The sequence below is a fragment of the Amphibalanus amphitrite genome, unplaced genomic scaffold, assembly GCF_019059575.1.
Source record: "Amphibalanus amphitrite isolate SeventyFive unplaced genomic scaffold, NRLGWU_Aamphi_draft 000957F_arrow, whole genome shotgun sequence".
NCBI lineage: Eukaryota > Metazoa > Arthropoda > Thecostraca > Balanomorpha > Balanidae > Amphibalanus > Amphibalanus amphitrite.
This window is the reverse complement of record NW_024882451.1, coordinates 113,827-131,525: the sequence shown is the minus strand read 5'-3', so window position 1 is coordinate 131,525 and position 17,699 is coordinate 113,827. Positions and strand designations below refer to the sequence as shown.

The 17,699-nt window shown below is 47.5% G+C and overlaps 1 protein-coding gene across 1 annotated transcript; it reads right to left on the bottom strand.

Moving 5' to 3' along the window:
- Positions 1-82: 82 nt before the first annotated feature.
- LOC122368560 (doublesex- and mab-3-related transcription factor C2-like) lies at positions 83-17,013 on the bottom strand. The gene is made up of 5 exons (XM_043342585.1): positions 16,727-17,013; positions 4,318-4,426; positions 2,109-2,292; positions 1,695-1,910; positions 83-1,432 (listed from the first exon to the last, which is right to left on the bottom strand). The coding sequence occupies exons 2-5, from the start codon at positions 4,423-4,425 to the stop codon at positions 1,194-1,196; spliced, it is 747 nt and encodes a 248-aa protein (XP_043198520.1). The 5' UTR covers position 4,426; positions 16,727-17,013; the 3' UTR covers positions 83-1,193.
- Between the last annotated feature and the right edge of the window lie 686 nt (positions 17,014-17,699).

The following is a 17,699-nucleotide window of genomic DNA, read 5'->3' as shown; positions in this document are numbered from 1 at the left end:
GTGGTTATAAACTTGTGTATAAACTTCGCATATTTTATAGTGTCATTCACCATGTTCGAAGTTGGACACTATTTAAGACAACTATGTCTGAAAAGGAGATAACGTGTGTATTTATGTACACGACACCGGTTGAACATCAAATACCACAAACAATCGCCACCCTGACGGGCCCACCAAGCATTCGTGATGCACTCTGCATTTCTCGTCACCCAATATTCCAAATATACGCTGTCACTGGCTAAACAGCACACTCAGCATTGCTATCTTCAGCACAAATGAGAACTGTGTGTTGGATAGTGATAGACTCTTGCATCCTTCTATGTTCGTTGCACACGTGCGCTGTTAAGGGATTTTTGTCAATTGTCACTATCGCATGCGTACATTTTTCACAAACATCACAGATCTAAACAGACATCGCAGAATCACAGGCACCTTCTATGAACAAAAAGTGTTAGAAGTAGCTGAAACATGGACGATCCAATAACAGATTGCCTCTACTTTATCATGATAAGAAACCTGACAAAATGTTAGGGGTTCGGCGAGATTTGATCGCAATACTGAGATGACCACAAACCATAATACCTTCAACCGGTAATGACATTCAATACATCACTTGACATATTTCTAACAACATCCATCAGTCGTGTAAAACACCCGCTCATACAAAGCACTAGACCAGATAACAGCAATGACTGAGAATCGAGTAAGTCCGTCGAGAATAATTACGAACGTCCCAGGGATGAGGGAACCACGTCGCCATTCACAATATCACGCAGTCCTTACAGAAGGTAGGCTGCGCCGCACAGCAGTCGATCATTGCGGGATAGTATACCTTCCAGTTAAAAATCAATAACGACGGCGATGCGCTTCCATGCATCACGAAATCAGCCCGCATGACAGTGAAAACCTAATAATCACCCCTGAACTAGCCCAGGGGCAGACCCGAAACCATGATCCAGGCCCGCTCACAGGTCATCTGTACTGAATTGAGTCAGGCCACGGGGCACGTGCATCGACACCGTCCAGGTCTCGGGGCATCTGCACTGTGCCAGTCCAGGTCACAGTGACCCAGGTCAGGCCACGGAGCGGTGGTTCGGATCAGGTTGCTATTCTACATTGACCCGGTGTAGGTCATGAAACATCTGCACTGGGTCCTGACCACTGGTTCAGGTCACAGAGTGACCCGGGTCAGGTCACGGGGCGGTGGTACGCGCCAGGTACAGCTGGTGCAGTCGGCTGAAGGTGGGCAGCAGTGCCGGCGGGATGTACGGTACCAGGGGCGGGCCGTACCAGGGCGGCAGCAGGGGCGCCAGCGGCGGCGGCCCCAGCGGCGACGACGGCCGCGCCGCTGCTGCCGGAGGGGCCGGTGGCGGCGGCGGCGGCGGCGGAGGGGGCAGCTCACTGACGACTGGCGGTGCCGCCTCTCCGCTGGCTGCGGGACAAAAAAAAACGAACAGTGAGACTCCGCGCTGGATATTCTGTAGAACAGCACGATACCTAAACAACTCAATGGCACCATCATACCGCAATGTCATTTCCCCAAAACAAAACATAGGTAGGCAAGATATGGCCCATCACTTCATAGATATCCTTTAGGCCCTTAGCTATTGAAAAGCCCTCCCTGCCCCGTCAACACCACTGTAGCGTTGCATGCTCCGTCCCCGGTAACTACCTCCGTCGCCCCTGGCCCTCACCTCTGGCGATGAGTCGCACGGCCGCCTCCTGCTGGCTGCCGCTCTCCCTGATGACACTGTGCAGGATGTGTAGCGCCTCCTCCGGCATGTGCAGCAGCTGGTGCAGCCAGTGACCGGAGGCGAACGGTGCGCCGGGCCCGGCGGCCGGGGTAGGGGTGGAGGCGGGGGCGGCGGAGGGAGAGCCGCCGGTGGCAGCTGCGCCGCTCGGGGTCGGACCTGGCGGGGGCGGGTGGGGAGGAATGTGACACCGGACCTCGAGCTTATAGATATCACAGTTGTGAGAGAAATGACGGAAACAGAAATGGAGCAGGCCCACAGCAACTCGGCTGGGCTATGGCCATTACAAAGGAATATTGAAAATATTGCTTAAATGCTCAAAACTGACGTAAAACATGTCTGTAGTTTGCTACTCACTGGACGTGGGACGGCCGGCCGGCGAAGCTGAGCTTTCTCGGTCGCCGTCGGAGGGCAGCACCGGCGGAAACACAGTCGCCTGTCCGCGGACCTCCTCGTGCTCTTGTGCGCGCCTCAGCGCTACCTGGCGAGCCATCACGCGCTGGCGGGCCTTCACCAGAGCGCACTTATCACACAGGCACTCCTGATGGGATCACGAAATCCAAGGAAGTCATTAATCGAGTTATGGAAAAGTACAAAGTAACATTCCGTTATAACCCTACAATGAATGTTTTTTTCTCACAATAGTATATTGCTGAGTTGAAAATGACTACATACCGAATGTTTGCCTGTGGCGCGGACCCGGCATTAACCCGCGCCCCACTGGGGGGGGGGGGGCTATTTATAGCCCCCCTCCCGTTTTTCTGCAATAACTTCCAAACCGCTTGACGAATCGACGCCAAACTTTCAGTACCTTCGGCTGCATCAATTTGACACCTTGTGTCAAAATTTGAACTTCGTAGCTACCACAGGTCGGCCGGAAATGACGTCAGAGTGACGTCATGTTCGTCCGATTTCGACGCAAAACATTGAACCACGGCAATCGCTCCCAAGAGCTCAGTTTTTAAGCTAGATCCAATTTCTTTGCATGAAAGAACTCAGAATTGACCGCGCTATCAAACTGTTATCTCGGATTTTCAAAATTTTGAAAATTTCGAAAATTTTATATAATAATATTCAAAATTTATATTTTTATATTTTTTTCAAAAAGTTTTTGACTTTTCGAAAAAACCGGAATATATGTGACAGAACGCATGATTATGACTAACTCTAGCAAGTTTTAGCTAAATATCTTCAAAAATGGCCAAGTTATACGCATTATTGCAAAAAATTCACAATTATTAATTTTTCAAATCAATTTTTCAGTACGTATTTGGCATCGTACACCAATATAAATGGCACCATCGTGTTCCTGAGCTCAAACTGCATCAAATAGACACCTTTTTTGTTGAAAAATTACAACTTCAAAATTTGACCTTTTTTGACCTGAAAGTGACCTGACCTAAGCTAATTTCGACTCAAAATGACCTTGAATGACACAGACGACATCAAATTCGAAATCTATGGCCTAAATGGACCATAAAACATGTGTCACGTGACCGACGCATGATATAATATTTTCGTGACCTGTGATGACCTGACCCTGACCTGAAAATCAAAGTACAAGTTTGGTACCCTCAAGGTATCTAGAGCATCTGTTCACGAGTGTGGATACCAAAAATGAGCCTGATCTGACTTGTAAGACGGCGGCCAGAGCCCAAAATGTGAACAAGCCAAAGTGCTAATAATTTTTACTTTGACCTGACCTGTGACGTCATCGGTGACCTCGAGGTCAATGAAATTAGGTTTCGCTCGACAGTTTTTCCGGGGCTATCAGACGCCGTTTGAATTTTGACGATCGGCCCAGTAGTTTCGGAGTTAGGAGGGGGGGGGCTATGAATAGCCCCCCCCCCCCCAGTAGGGCGTGTTATACACAGACCCCAGTGGGGCGCGGGTTAACGGCTGATGAGCAGTGTCTCTGGGTCCACGCTGGCGCCCACTGACACCGCCTGTCCCTCTATGATCTGTTTGTAGCTACTGTTACATTTAATGCAGCCTGCGCGGTGTGCACGAGACCAGACCAGTGAGCCATACTGTAGCATAATTTACAGCTGTAGTAAATTTGGCGCCACAGACGCGTAGGTCATCATGCACTCGTAAACCGGCGGTATACTGTATCATCAAGCCAGTGCACTGCGTACAATGTATAATGCATTCGGCAAAACGGGAGCGCTGACGTGCACGGTGCAATGATGGTGGTCGTATGTAGTCATGTGTTACGGTTCTGGGTAGGTTTGTTATACCAAAGGTCGCAATCGCATCATTGTATTTGTTGTGGTATGAGGCAACCTGGTGCAATACTTTGTCTTGCAGGCATTATACAAGCCTATAAAGTAGCCTTCCTCAAAAATGGGTCAGGTTTGTTTTAACATAGGCCTACTAACTACAAAATAACTCCCAATGGAACGTCTAGAACGTCGGTTAACGGATTAAAAGCCTCATTCACTGTCCCACGTAGTGCTGGACGGAGCCGCCTGGGATGAACCCTGCGGCGGAGCTCTACGCTGATCGGCCGAGGCACCGAAGACAGTTTAAGGTCAAAGCGCGGACCGGGCGGTCACAGGCTCACCTTGTAGCCGCAGAAGCGTTTGTGTCCCCTGAGGCTGATCTTGATGCCGTGGTTGCGACACCGACTGCACAGCGGCGAGCGGGTGATCTTCGGCTGCTGCTCGCTCATCCTGTGCAGAAGACATAAGGCGAGTGTGAAAACGTACGCACAATGTAACGGATAACTTAACTGCACCTGTACCTAATTGGGCTCTTGCGTGCGCAGGCTAATGAACAAACGGCCAATAAGTGCCCTACAGTAATGTAAATTCAATGTCTGTGCGTTCGTCTTTGTGATTGGGCCTTTTATTTGTTCGCATCAATAGGTATCTTGTCTGTCATCTGACACGACGATTGATCGGAAGACTCCCTACAGGAACTGCCTTCGCCCTTCAAGTCAAGTGTAGGCAGCCAGTGTACGCAACTAACTAAATGTCCACGGAGCCAGGAAGGCCTGAGGGAGGCGCCGGTGCCAACAGACACTCAGTCAGACCGGCCATTAAGATGGTCCGAATGGTTCCCTTAGGACAAATTAAACGGGTGATTCGCTCCTGCTGTAAATATTTTGTGATAGACGTTTAACCCGCGCCCTGCTGGGGGGGGGGGTGTTTGAACACCCCCCCTTGTGGTTTTTCGCGAATATCTCAAAAACGGCGGCGCGGAGCGCCGCCGTTTTTGGTACACCTTATCATAATCAATTCTACACATGTTGTGAAAATTTCAGACCAAGGTCATTCAAGGTCAGGTCACCAGGTCACTTGAAGTGACCTCACCTCATAAAAACTTTCAATGTCTGTCATAGCTACACCGAGTGACCGATCGCTTTGAAACTTTCAGCGATTGCTAAGAGCAATAGCATGTACAAAATGTATATCTCAGAATTTTGATATCGATGACCTAAGGTCAGGTCAATTTTGCGACCTCCCCATTATAAGTCAATGGGAGAAAATTGAAATGCGCCTCTTTTGGATGATTGACATTATAAACACTCCCAAACACCGAATTACAAGTGGTTTAGACACACTGAACTTGAAAATGGTGTCCGTGACCCTTGTTTATGCCCTGAGGTCATCTTAGGTCACGAATGGTATCTAACAGTTTTTCGCAAATAACTTTTGATAGAGGCATGCTAGAGCGATGAAAACGCCTTAGATGTGTTCAGCTCGACGATACGGATCGACTGATATGCAACATGACCCTTTCCGGTCAGGTCATGACCTTGACCTGAGGTCAAATTTTCAAGTTGACCTTTCAAGGTCAAGTTATAGTTCATTCGATGCGTCTTGACGAGAGGAACACGACGCCGGTAAAAGTAAGCTCGTACAAGGCTTGGGTCAAAAGTTATTGCAGAAAAACTGTTTTCGAAAAAATCGGTTATTTTTGCAGTTTTTGCCCCCTGCAGGCAAAACCGTTGACGTTAGGTCAAATCTGAGAGAATTACTCAGAAAGGGCGTTAATAGGGCTATCGAATGCGCTTTTCCGCGGCGCTGTAGCTCTATTGGTTCCCGAGTTATGCGTTGGCTTCTTGGAAATTTTCGACATTCGACCTGGAAATCGGCGAAATTTTGCCTTCAATGACCTCTGGTGACCTGACCTTTGACCTGACCAAAAAATTGACCGAAGTGATTTCGTCATTATTTTTTACGCTCTTTCGAACGCCGCCTTCCGCGTATCGCTACGTGGCCCAGGAGCCGAGTTACAAGGGGGGGTGTTCAAACACCCCCCCCCCAGCAGGGCGTGGAAATCCAGGACCCCCAGCAGGGCGCGGGTTAACTTAGTAAGCTTAGAAAAGACGTTCAATTTCAATGCTTTACCTACCATAGTCACATTTTGTTATCCTGAAAATATCTGAAACATTTTATCAAAGCATAACACAATCGAAACCTTTGGGCTGCCGTAAAGAAAGACTGAAACAGGTCGTTGATTCACGTTCATTTCGTAATTGGGACGGGAGAGGAGAATCGCTCATAAAATCGTAAACTGAATTTCAACAACTCGGCATTTAAAGTTTTTTTTTTCTCTCAATAATATGACTGGTTCATATTCAGCATTAGCATATCCAATGATCCATGCCGCTTATTTATAGCTCTGACATGGGTTGAACTTGATCTCCAATATGATATCCATTGTCATCATTTCGATCTATGAACATCGCACCCCATTATCAATATCACCCACGTTCACGAGCGCCTCCCCCACGGCGACCCTCTGGCGGTGGCTACGGCCCACCGGCTGTTTACCGTCACCGCCGCCAGTTAGTCGGCCTGTAGGGACGCTCGGCAGCACCGCCGGGACGCCGAGACGCCGAGCCCCCGGCTCAGTACCGCGATGATAGCTGTCACCGTATGGGTCGGGCCATTCGCCGGCCGACCAGCTCGCGGCGCCTATTTGCCAGGCGTGGCTGATCCGGCGCCGTAGTCCCGTTTACGACACACGCCGTCTCCAGGTCGACCTCTGCTCGGCGACACAGCATCACAGAGCCGGCTCCGGCGACCTGCGGCGCTCTGTCGCCACTACAGTCGACAATGCCGACCCATTGGCCCGTCGGCCCGAGCCGGCGAGCGGCGCTTTTTGAGATGTTAATCTCGTAAAAGGCTCGTGCCATCGTCGTCGTCGGCGCGTCTGCAGCGACGCCGGCCGTCTCGGACCGGCACGACCGGCCGGCAGCATCGTATAACCTGGCGGCGGCATCGCGATTCTGATTAAATCCCTTCCTTCATCTTCAATTCAGTTTATGTCGCCATTTTATCACGCGGCCCGAGTCCATAAAGAGCGGCAGGCCGGCGTGTTTTCGGGGCGGGGCGGAGGCGGGGGCGGCAGACGGCGCCGGGCGGCCAGTTGACGTGCTGTGCCGCTCTGTGCCGCCGCACCAAGCCGTCCTCAGGGCCGTGTTACACGGCTGCTGGTTATTCGCGCGCCCGGCGACCCGCGGCCAGATGATTTCCAACGGCTCCCTGGGCGGCCGTGGAGAGCCATCGGGCCGCGGCGCCGGCCCGATTTACCGGCCAACTTGACTCGTTTCAGCGCGGCCAACTGCCGCCGACGCCGGCCGACACCGAATCTGTATTCAAATAGTAGTTCAATACTGGTGCCTGTAGTGCTGTGGATTCAATAAGGGCGCCGCCGGGGGGTGATAAGGTGACTCGGACGGTCAGAGGTCACCGGAGGGCGCCGAGTCAGAGTCGGAGTCAGAGGCCGGCACTGACAGTGCGGCGGCTGGAGAGTGGCCAAATAAAACACGGTCCGATGACAGCCGACGGGGACATCGAGACACAAGGTGGCGGAGCATGTGCCCGGAAAGTGGGCTGACATATGAGGAGACGGTAGTAAAGGCTGAAAGGATGACCGGCGAGATAGTTGAATTAGCTAGCTGTTGAAACAAATGACGAGAAGGAACTTCACTCATCAGCTGATGCATTCAAATCGTACCCGTTAGTTGTTCGTTCTTAGTCACTAATTGTTGGGCAATCCTGAATGTTCAAGTAATAAACTGCCAGTTACGAAACTGAAGCCAGAACATTCTACTGGGCATTAAGGGTGGGTAGGTATAAATAGTGCTCCATGATAGGCAAAGTGAATTAAGCATCTCATTCCTTTCATTGTCAGCATGTGGGAAAGAAACACTTATTTACACTTGTACGGCTTGGTTCACTCATAGAGCAAACCGATGATTTCTTAAATGTTTTTAATGTTTTTGTATGTTTTATTTTCAAGCAAACGTCTATTTTGGCATAAGCAGCGTGTGCTGCTATATGCTCGGTTTCTCTATGCATTCAGATATGTACGCCATTCAGTCATTCATAAAACATATTGCGTTAAGCATTGAAGCGTTGAGTCAGCAAAGCATCTATTGAGTATCGCGGCTACCAGTGTCAACATTCACCAGCCCGCCGTTCTTTTACCAGCACCGAGCTGTGAATGGGCGCCGCCAAGTCGGCAGGTCGTTTGAATCGATAGCCAATCAGCATCGCGGAAATAACACCGCCTGCGTCACACAGTGCTTCTGCAGAACAAGAAACGGCCATGGCGTGTTGACACTAATATCTGGCCGCGGGTAGGACGGGGGCGACTGGTTATGCCAATCAGCGGTTATGACCCGCCGTCCCCTGAGCCGTCCCCTGACGGTCACGGATCGGCCACAGCCTCTGGTCGCCTGACACAGGTCACAAGCGGGCGTCTCCTCACCCCTGGCGCTGGGTACGGGCCTCTCAAATTGTTAAGGAGTGCCGTTAACTTTAATGAGTGATAATGAATGTCTGTTCGCCAAGTAATTATGCGCTGTGTCTCATTGAACTTGGAATGAACTTTGACACACAAAAAGAGGGTTGCTGGTAATTTCGCTGAGCTATTATAAGCCTCGATTACGGCAACGATATGACTGTCTGAGTTTGCTTACGATGCTTTTTAGGTGGATCACCTTGTAACCAATCATTGTCACTGAGTTCACGTGTGTATGCAATCATAAAGGTAACAGTCCGCAGTCAGTAGTCGGCCGGTAGCTCCGGTTGCTATTCGATGTGTACATACAGTTCCACAATGAATCACCACTATCGACCGCTCCCGCACTGTGTTCGCCATGCCGGGCTATTACCACCGACATTACTAGATGTTAGCGCCGTTATTAGAACCAGCACACAGCAGTGTAGATAACCCAGCTAATTAGCGCCGGCCATTGGCTGTCATCGGCTGTGAGAGACGACCCCGCATGTGTGCGGCCCGTTCCAAACACGACCCGTCCGCCCCGTCGAATGAAACTCCGCCACCGCTTACCACAGGTCACACATGGGTATCACATGTGTTATACCTATAGCTCTAGAATGGTAAATGAGCCTATCATAATTTTGGAGATCAAAGATTTATCACGACAAAAAGTAATTCGTAACATCATAAGACATCTTTTGTTAGGTACGATTGAAGATTACTGATTTCAACAATGCCATTGTAAACAGTAAATTTAGCGATGCGGCGAAAACAAAATGCAATTCAGAATATTTTTTCGACACTCCTGCCTCCAGCCACACTGTGGCTGATGAAGGCGGCTCACTCTCCGATAACCACAATAACTGCGAGGATACGGCAGCCATCAACACAGCCCCACCGTCTGTGATGAGCTCAACATTCAGATCCCGGAGTGGGCTGATACTGAGCTGAATACAGCTAATCAAAACATTGCCATCTAGTTATATGTAATTGGACTGTTTTTTTCATACAGGGACAGTCTGTCGCCCAGTCCTTTGGGCTTGGCTGGTGTTAACTGTGTAATGTGTGAGCTCACCAGCGAGAAAAGGTCATTGTCGATCTGTCTGCTTCACCAATGTTCACCGGCAACGGGTACCTTACTTACACTTACTAGTACCAGCAAGATCGAAAAATTTCTGACCGTGTGTCCCTACCAGTTGTAGTTGCAGGTATCGAAAAGGCCATCAATATCCAGATCTTAACCCGCGCACCGACGGGGGGGGCGGATATCCGCCCCCCCCCCCCTGAGGTTTTTCGCGGATAGCGGGAAAACCGCGGCGCGTAGCGCCGCGAAATTTGGTATGACTATTCTCTCATCAATTTTACACATGGTGTGCAAGTTTGAACCTCCTAACTTTTAAGGTCAGGTCACCAGGTCACTTTGAATGACCCAACCTCAAGTCACTTTTTTGCAACTTTGTCACCGTGCCAGAGCTACAGTAGATGTCGGAGGTCTTTGAAAGTCGCAGGATGTTATTAGGTCATTAGTAGCTACAATTTGTATATCTCGGAATTTTGATGTCGGTGACCTAAGGTCAGGTCAATTTCGCGACCTCCCCATTATAAGTCAATGGGGGAAAAATCAACTCCCTGTTTTTACCACTAAAACGGGTCGGAATGGCCCCATATACCATACATGACTTCACATACGATCAACCTTCACTACCTTGAGGTCTGTTTTGCTGTTGGGCAGCTGTAAGGTCATGTGACGTCATCAAAGGTCACCAAAGGTTTTTTGCCAATAACTCCTTACAGGAACAAGATACAGCCGCGCGGATGGTCTCATTGTGTTCAGCTCGTCAAGACGCATCGAATGATATACATGATGACCTCGAGGTCACGTGACCTGAGGTCAACCTTTGACCTTGACCTTTCGAGGTCAACATATATATCATTCGATGCGGATTGACGAGAGGATCACGATGATGCCCTTAGTTTGTTCCTATCTTGACTACTTCGAAAGTTATTCGAGAAAAACTCTCTCCATATCTAGCGCCGCCATTTTGACTTTTTCGACCCCTGTGACGTCATCTTTGACCTGACCTGAAAATGACCTTAGTAAAAATTGTAGACCTTGTCCGTGCGTATCCGATGCCGTTTACCGCTTGTCGCTATCTTGCTTCGTTCTCGAGATCTCAGGGGGGGCGGTCATCCGCCCCCCCCCCCCGTCGGTACTAAGTTGGCGCAGACCCCCGTCGGTGCGCGGGTTAAGAAAGGACTACGAGGCAAGGGGGCAGTTCCTGACATGTGTTTTGTATAAGATTCAACGCCACAACGATCGATCTTGGCAGTAGTTCAGCACACCTATTAGTGGTCACATTTGTAATCCGTCTGAGCAATTAACTGTTCATTCAGTGCAGATGAGAGGAATGAAAAAATGGTGACGTTAAACGGAAGATGCTATCCTTGAAGATCGAAACTCCAGACCCCACCTATACAGCCTAACGACGGGCCGTACAAGCGACTATCAAACCAGATGCATTGTCATTAGCAACAATCTAGGCTACGTGCGCACGTTAATAATCTTTGGACTCTAAATTCTGCCATAGAACCGGAATTGCGCGATCGGCGGGTAGAGGGCAGGGTCACAGCAACAAGCTTCGCTTAGCGGTGGCTCTGTCCTTGTGAATCCTTCCTTTCAAAAGGGTCGGACTAAATTTATTAAAAAAAAAAAATATTTGAAGCGTACTTGGTTTGTCGTTAACTTATCCTGTAGCGATCAAAGATCCCACATCCAGAAAATCGTTTGAGCGACCCACGTGTGTACCTACTGTGCAGTAGTGGCAGGTAGACTGGAGACATTTGTTTGTATTGATTGTGGAGACTTGTGACCAAGCTAATAGCAGGACGACAATGGCCCTAACCCATTTCTGAGCAATGAAACAATGATCCACTAAATGGGACAAACTGATCGCTTTTAATTATGAATGCCGATCCATTTGTAAATCGCAATGCTAAGTGCGGTTTCAAAGTACCCCACAGAAACTTGTCAATATTGGAATTAGCCAATTTGTGTCTTGGGCATCTGTTAGATAATTCATTGGAAAGCGAGGGCAGCTAGCTCATGGCGCGCACATTTGGACAATTACCGATGCAAAGTTCGATGCCAACATTTCGGGTTGGTGCGATCAACACAAATATGAAGTCATTGACTTCCTGAAGGTAGTTTAACTTCCGGTACCTACTATAGACATGCACTTACAAGCAAATTATATCAAACGATGAGCAGTGTCGTGACTAGCGACAATGCCGTTGCTCGGATTCAATCCAGTTCGCTGCCCCCAAATAATGACCTTCCATAAACGCCAGTCTCTCCCTCCACCAGCATTTAGAGCAGCTACGTTACCCAATGACCTCCGCGCAAACAGTGGTTAAGCACAAAGTTGCCACTTAAAATGCTCTTACGCCCGTCGACAATTCATATGCGCGTTAAATAACATTAAATGACAGTTTTATTTCAAAAGGAACGACAAAAATGTTGTTTGAATTAGAAACTGACATTACAAAATAGCTCTATCTCTAAACGTCACTTCCTGCTAGGATGGCGAAAATTTACTGTCTGTAAAAATGCACCTTGTTGAGCAAAACACTTTCAACACGCATTATATAGCCTGGTAGCAGACATGATAAAAGCTACGTAACTACATATATATGAACCTCCACGTCCAGCAAGAAATTCATAAGACCAGTAAAGCGCCTTATGGGGCGACTAACGGAGCGAGCGAGAGGGTGGGCCTTGCACGTGCGAAATTGCGAGGGGGTACCTCCAACTGACTTGTGCACGGCACCCTACTAACCGGTCTCTAGCGATGTGCCGAATTTGAGCACAATCGGCCCAGCCGTTCTCGTGATCTGGAAGCGGCACCCTGCACGTGCGCACGTGCAAAATGGGTCCCAACTGACTTGTGCACGGCACCCTACTAACTGCTCCGTAACCGTGTACCAAATTTGAGCGCAATCGGTCCAGCCGTTCTCGAGATCTGGAATCGACCCCTGCACGTGCGCACGTGCAGCAGCACCCCAACTCTGGCACATGGATATGCATTGCCTAGTGGGTGCCTACCTACATGCCAACTTTCAGCGCAATCGGCCAAGTAGTTACCGAGATATTGCAACAATTACAAAAGTGACACCTCTTGGGTCACCTACATGCATCGGGAATAGTCCAATACTTGGTAGAAGGAATGAAGCTACCCTACAAAAATTACCGCGTGTAAATCGGTCAAGTGGTTGCTGAGATATAAGCGTCGCAAAACCGTGACCACGGCCGGCCGGCCGCTCATACTCAGAAATTTCCGTTAATCTAAGGAAAGACTCCGCTCGCTTCGCTCACTCCGTAACTAGGCCTGATCTCAGGCAGCTTTTGCAAGATTGTCAGGGAACTCAGATTTGTTTTTCAATAGAAAGTCACAATTCTAACGAATAGTGTATCACTGACGGCACGATATGAATATTTGAATTTTTAGGTCATGTTTTTGAGAAAAATGTATTTCAAACCAGTGAACAAGGCTGATCAATAAAGCCGAAATATTTGGTTATAATATTTTAGTTTTCCTCAGCGAAGCCCGTTTGGAAAACAATTAACTTTTTAGTGGTTATAATATTTTAGTTTTCCTCAGCGAAGCCCGTTTGGAAAACAATTAACTTTTTAGAGATTTATTAACCTGAGGAAAAGAATAATGACGCTTCGGCAACATCTAGTGTTTAAACTATTGACAACAAACCTTCGGTTATAATAATATGCAGTTTTGTTAACTGTTTAGCTCTTCAAACAATGACGGGACCTTCGTGATGAGTATTGAGATGGAAATATGGAAATTTGAACACCAGAATCCATTGTATATACAAACAGTGTAATGCTGTTCATAAAAACATATGCCAAAGGAAGAATTAATGGAAACAATATCTTCTAAATAATAAAGTGATGTTACCTTACCAATTACACGATATAACCGCAAGGCGGACAAGCCACGCACTAATTTGAACATGAATGAGAAACAATATCGATCACAGCACTATTAAAGCCACAATTACAACACGACAGCCTGTAACAACCGCAAAAGCCACCTCGGCTAGACTATAAAGCAGGTATCGGTCGTACTAATACGAACGGAATTGCACAGGACATTCACCATTGCGGCAAGGCTACTGTACAGTTTGGCTATGAGACGGCTATATAATGGTGGGTTCAATACCGCTAAAGCGGCGTTGGGACATTCCAAATTAACGCAGCGGGGCCGCCCGATTGGGCGCCGTTCGCTGATGTTCATTTGGGAACTCGCCTTGTAATGAACCGATGGAATGATAACCATGACATTGCTGCATGTTTACACCCAAGTCACCACCAAACATCGCGGCTAGAGCGACAATCCTTGATTACAGAATGAATGAGCTCGGATGTTATGTTCAGATCTAATTAGTAATTACCTCTCAGATAAAAAATGTCTAGTTCGTATTAAAGGTCTTGTATACGCTAAAATATCTGTGACTTTTTCTTCAACTGAGAAAGGTCGTCTTTACAGGCGATAGATTTATATGTGCAATAACTTATGGCCCCGAAAAGGATTGTCGAATTATGAAAAAAGTTTGAAGCAAAGAAGAATGTTATGCTTTATATGAACCTGCTTTTTTACTGCTGCTAAAAAAAAACTGTTCTTTCCAGTTCATAGCAATCGTTATAAATCCGTCAAAGTCCAGCTGTAAAACTGCCTTGCAGCACAAAAACCTTTTAAACGATTGATGACCATTCAACGCGAGCAGACCATTCAACATGACAAACATTTAACATATGCCAACTACTTTGCTGTACTGCAGCAAATGGCGTTTCTATTCGGACAGATGTTAGATATTTGTCATTAAGTTTGACGCAAAATGGGGCCGCTGACTCCTGCAAGTGTCTCATGATCGCTGATATATTTTGCGCATCAATCCGCCGACACAGCGTGAGAGTCTGATCGAGTTTTTAACTCGTCTCGTTACGCTGCAGTGTTGCAATGAATGGGAGTGTAAACATGTACTCTGAGATAGGCAATGGGCATAGAATGCTGTTTGTTTGGCGTTTTGGCACTCGGATGCGAATGCCTCAACATCGCAGTAAAGTTACCACCGAAATGACCGAATCTTTTCATAGGACTCAATTCATGACACGAACGGAGTCAGAGTATCGAATAAAATGGAAAGTGGGCACGGCGATCATTGAAAGTTTGAAACAGCGTTAAAAAGCACGAAGACTGAAGATGAAGAGCCAGTAGCAATAAAGTGGGTCGAAGTCAAAATGAGGCTTTTTATTTTGTGCATAGAAAGCCAGAATAAACGTTGATTCCTTATGCCGTGTTAACACAGCATAATCATGTGTTCTTAACACAGGTTAAGAACAGCATTTAACTTTAAAGCACTCTCCATAAAATCGCATTTGGAGGTTGCATTGGTTTCACACGTGCGAGTTCCCAATATAAACCAGTCGCCATATAGGGGCACCAAATTTTTATGATGACGTTTTTTTCTGGTAGCTCACCCGTTCCCACTCGACTGGAGGCCGGCCAACTCCCACATTCACTAAACCCTGATTTGTAAAGAAAACTTAATCATCTAGTGTTCAATGCTCAAACATTGACGCATAAATGGACCAGCCCTCGTGTTATGAATGCTTTTCTTCCTGGTTCGACTTTGTCTTTAATGACGGTCATAGTTGCTTCAGCACTAAGTTGCAGTTAGCCGGTGACGGGTGGCGGTTTATTTAAAGGGACTATCCCACCTTTAACATGGGGTTTGAGTTGAGATAGCCAAGTTTGCGGCGAGGTTCAGAAACCACTATCTATCTAGGTTGCAACCCCCGCGGCCTCTTGGTGTTGAAGAAATTCGTTCCCTTCATTTGAAAATGGGCCTTAAACAAGGCCCTATCTTCAACATGGAGCGACCGTTAGTGTGACGTCACCTCGTTTAGTCATTCTGATTTAAATGGGTTTGTTCGTTGAAAAATCGCTTAAAACTTGGTCTGAACTTTGTTGTGGTGCCTACAGAGTAAAAAGAATTAGCTTTATGACAGTAATGTGGTCTGGGGAAGGAGGTAATTTTGGGCTGTGACGTCACATATTTGAAAGTTTGTGTTTGGAATATGGGAAGCCTAAGATGTTTAATGAAAAATAAATGCCAGAACCGTGTTCCTGGTCATCCAATCTATAAAGTCGGGCACAATTTAACTGGTTTTAACAACATTTTAGAAGGTGGGATAGTCCCTTTAATGCCTGAATGACACCGTCTTTACTTAGTTATTGATTGAAAATATCTCGCCACACATGTCTAAGCGCCTTCGAGTTCCTAATTTCGACAATGTTCAGTTATTATCGGATACACGAACGCATAAATCTATCACAAGCGATTCACCTCTCCGTCAGAAGCGAACAGCGAGCGCTGAAACCGCTCGAGCCGAGTTCTCGTCAGCCACCTGACGAGAACTCGTTCTCGTCAGGTGGCTTGACGAGGCTTGTTCAAAGACCGATACCCTTCCTTGCTCATGGTGCGCGTGTCACCGACAGCAAAGAAGGTCGTCTGCATCCGTAACGTTTCTTGTGTGTTATGCATGAGACATTCACAAAAAATGAACTTAATCAGCACTTTGGAAGCATATATACGACAGCACACAGGGCCTGAATTAGCAACAAACCATTCCATGTTTCGGGAGGGGGGGGGGGGGGAGAAGATATTTAACGAAACAATGCTGATAATGAACGAAAGTAATGACTTTCGAATCACTAAAGCATACAGCATATTCACTTACGTTGTGATCAAGGTACAATTATTGGGTGGCGTGTTAGTGAGCGTTCAATTTTTATTCTCTAAAAAGATCTCATAAATTTTTCGGTTATCCCATGTTTCCAGTCGTTTAGGTAAAATTACTGCTCAAACTATTATGTGTTGTTTCAAAATACTAATAGGCTAAAGAATAAAAGAAACATTTTTTATAGCGAAATGGGTAATTCCAAAAGGTGTTGCTTTAACACAACAGTTCAGAACTGTCAAGCCAATCATTCGTAAGCAATTAGCATTTAAATAAGCTATATGTCAAAGCTGGCCACCACTTTTAAGGATAAAGTCTTTGACTATCATCAAAGCGAGCTTCTTGATGTTTTTACAATAAAGTCGGCCAACTAAAGGTTTCTGAATATAAGGACACGTCTTCCTCAAACCCTCACCTGAAATCTGTCGAAAAGTCCACTTCTCAGTCTATCCGGCGATCACCGTTCTACCGCCTGTCTTCTGTCGGGCCCGAGACTGACCACCGAAACTTGTCTGTCTTCGACTGTCGGCCCCTGACAGTGACTGTCGTCCCCTGTCAGACTGTCACTAAATGTGACTGATTGACTGATCGCCCCTGACAGTGGCCGGTGACCGTTGGTCAGTCTTCCGTCGGACGCGGACTCGGGGTGCCGCGCCGCGCGCAGTCTGCCGGTGCGGGCAACGGACCAGGGACAAGGCGAATGGCACCGGTCGCACCGGCCCCCACGGACCGGGCCGGCCCGACCGCGCATGCGCACCACGCTCGACCCGATACGCTGATACCGGCTGTCACTAATTATCACCCGGTGAAAAACAAAATGGCGCCGCACCCAGCGACCCCACGCTGCAGCGGCAGGCTAACACCGAACGGTGTCAGGCCACTCTTCTTTGAACTTTTATTGAATAGCACTTCAGGCAAACGTAGGCATACCTGAAAACAAGACGAAGAAAAATCGCACGAGCAATTGTTGAGTAATATTTCAAAAGCGTTTGAAGGTAATGCAAAACCGAAGAAAACAAGATGGGTTATATGCTTTGCCTTGATATATCTACACGATTTCGATGAAGAAACCGAAGCAGAGCATACAGGGTGTCTCAAAAGTTCGTTCACAGGTACCAGCCATGCTTTTTTGTCAATAATTCTGAATCAACAATTAATTAACGGTCGAAATTTTGCATGGGCATTCGTAACAACCTTCCTCAAGCAGCCTCATTGTTTTCAAGAGCATTCGACCCTTCATGAGCTCACAAAAAGGGTTCATCTCTGACCATGGGTCAGGCATGAAAATGGAGGTCGCAAAATCGGGTCGGCTAAGAAACTCTCTATTTCAGGAGTAATGGGAATGGTTAAGTCGGAAATGACCCATGGCAAACTGTCGGCAAGGATGA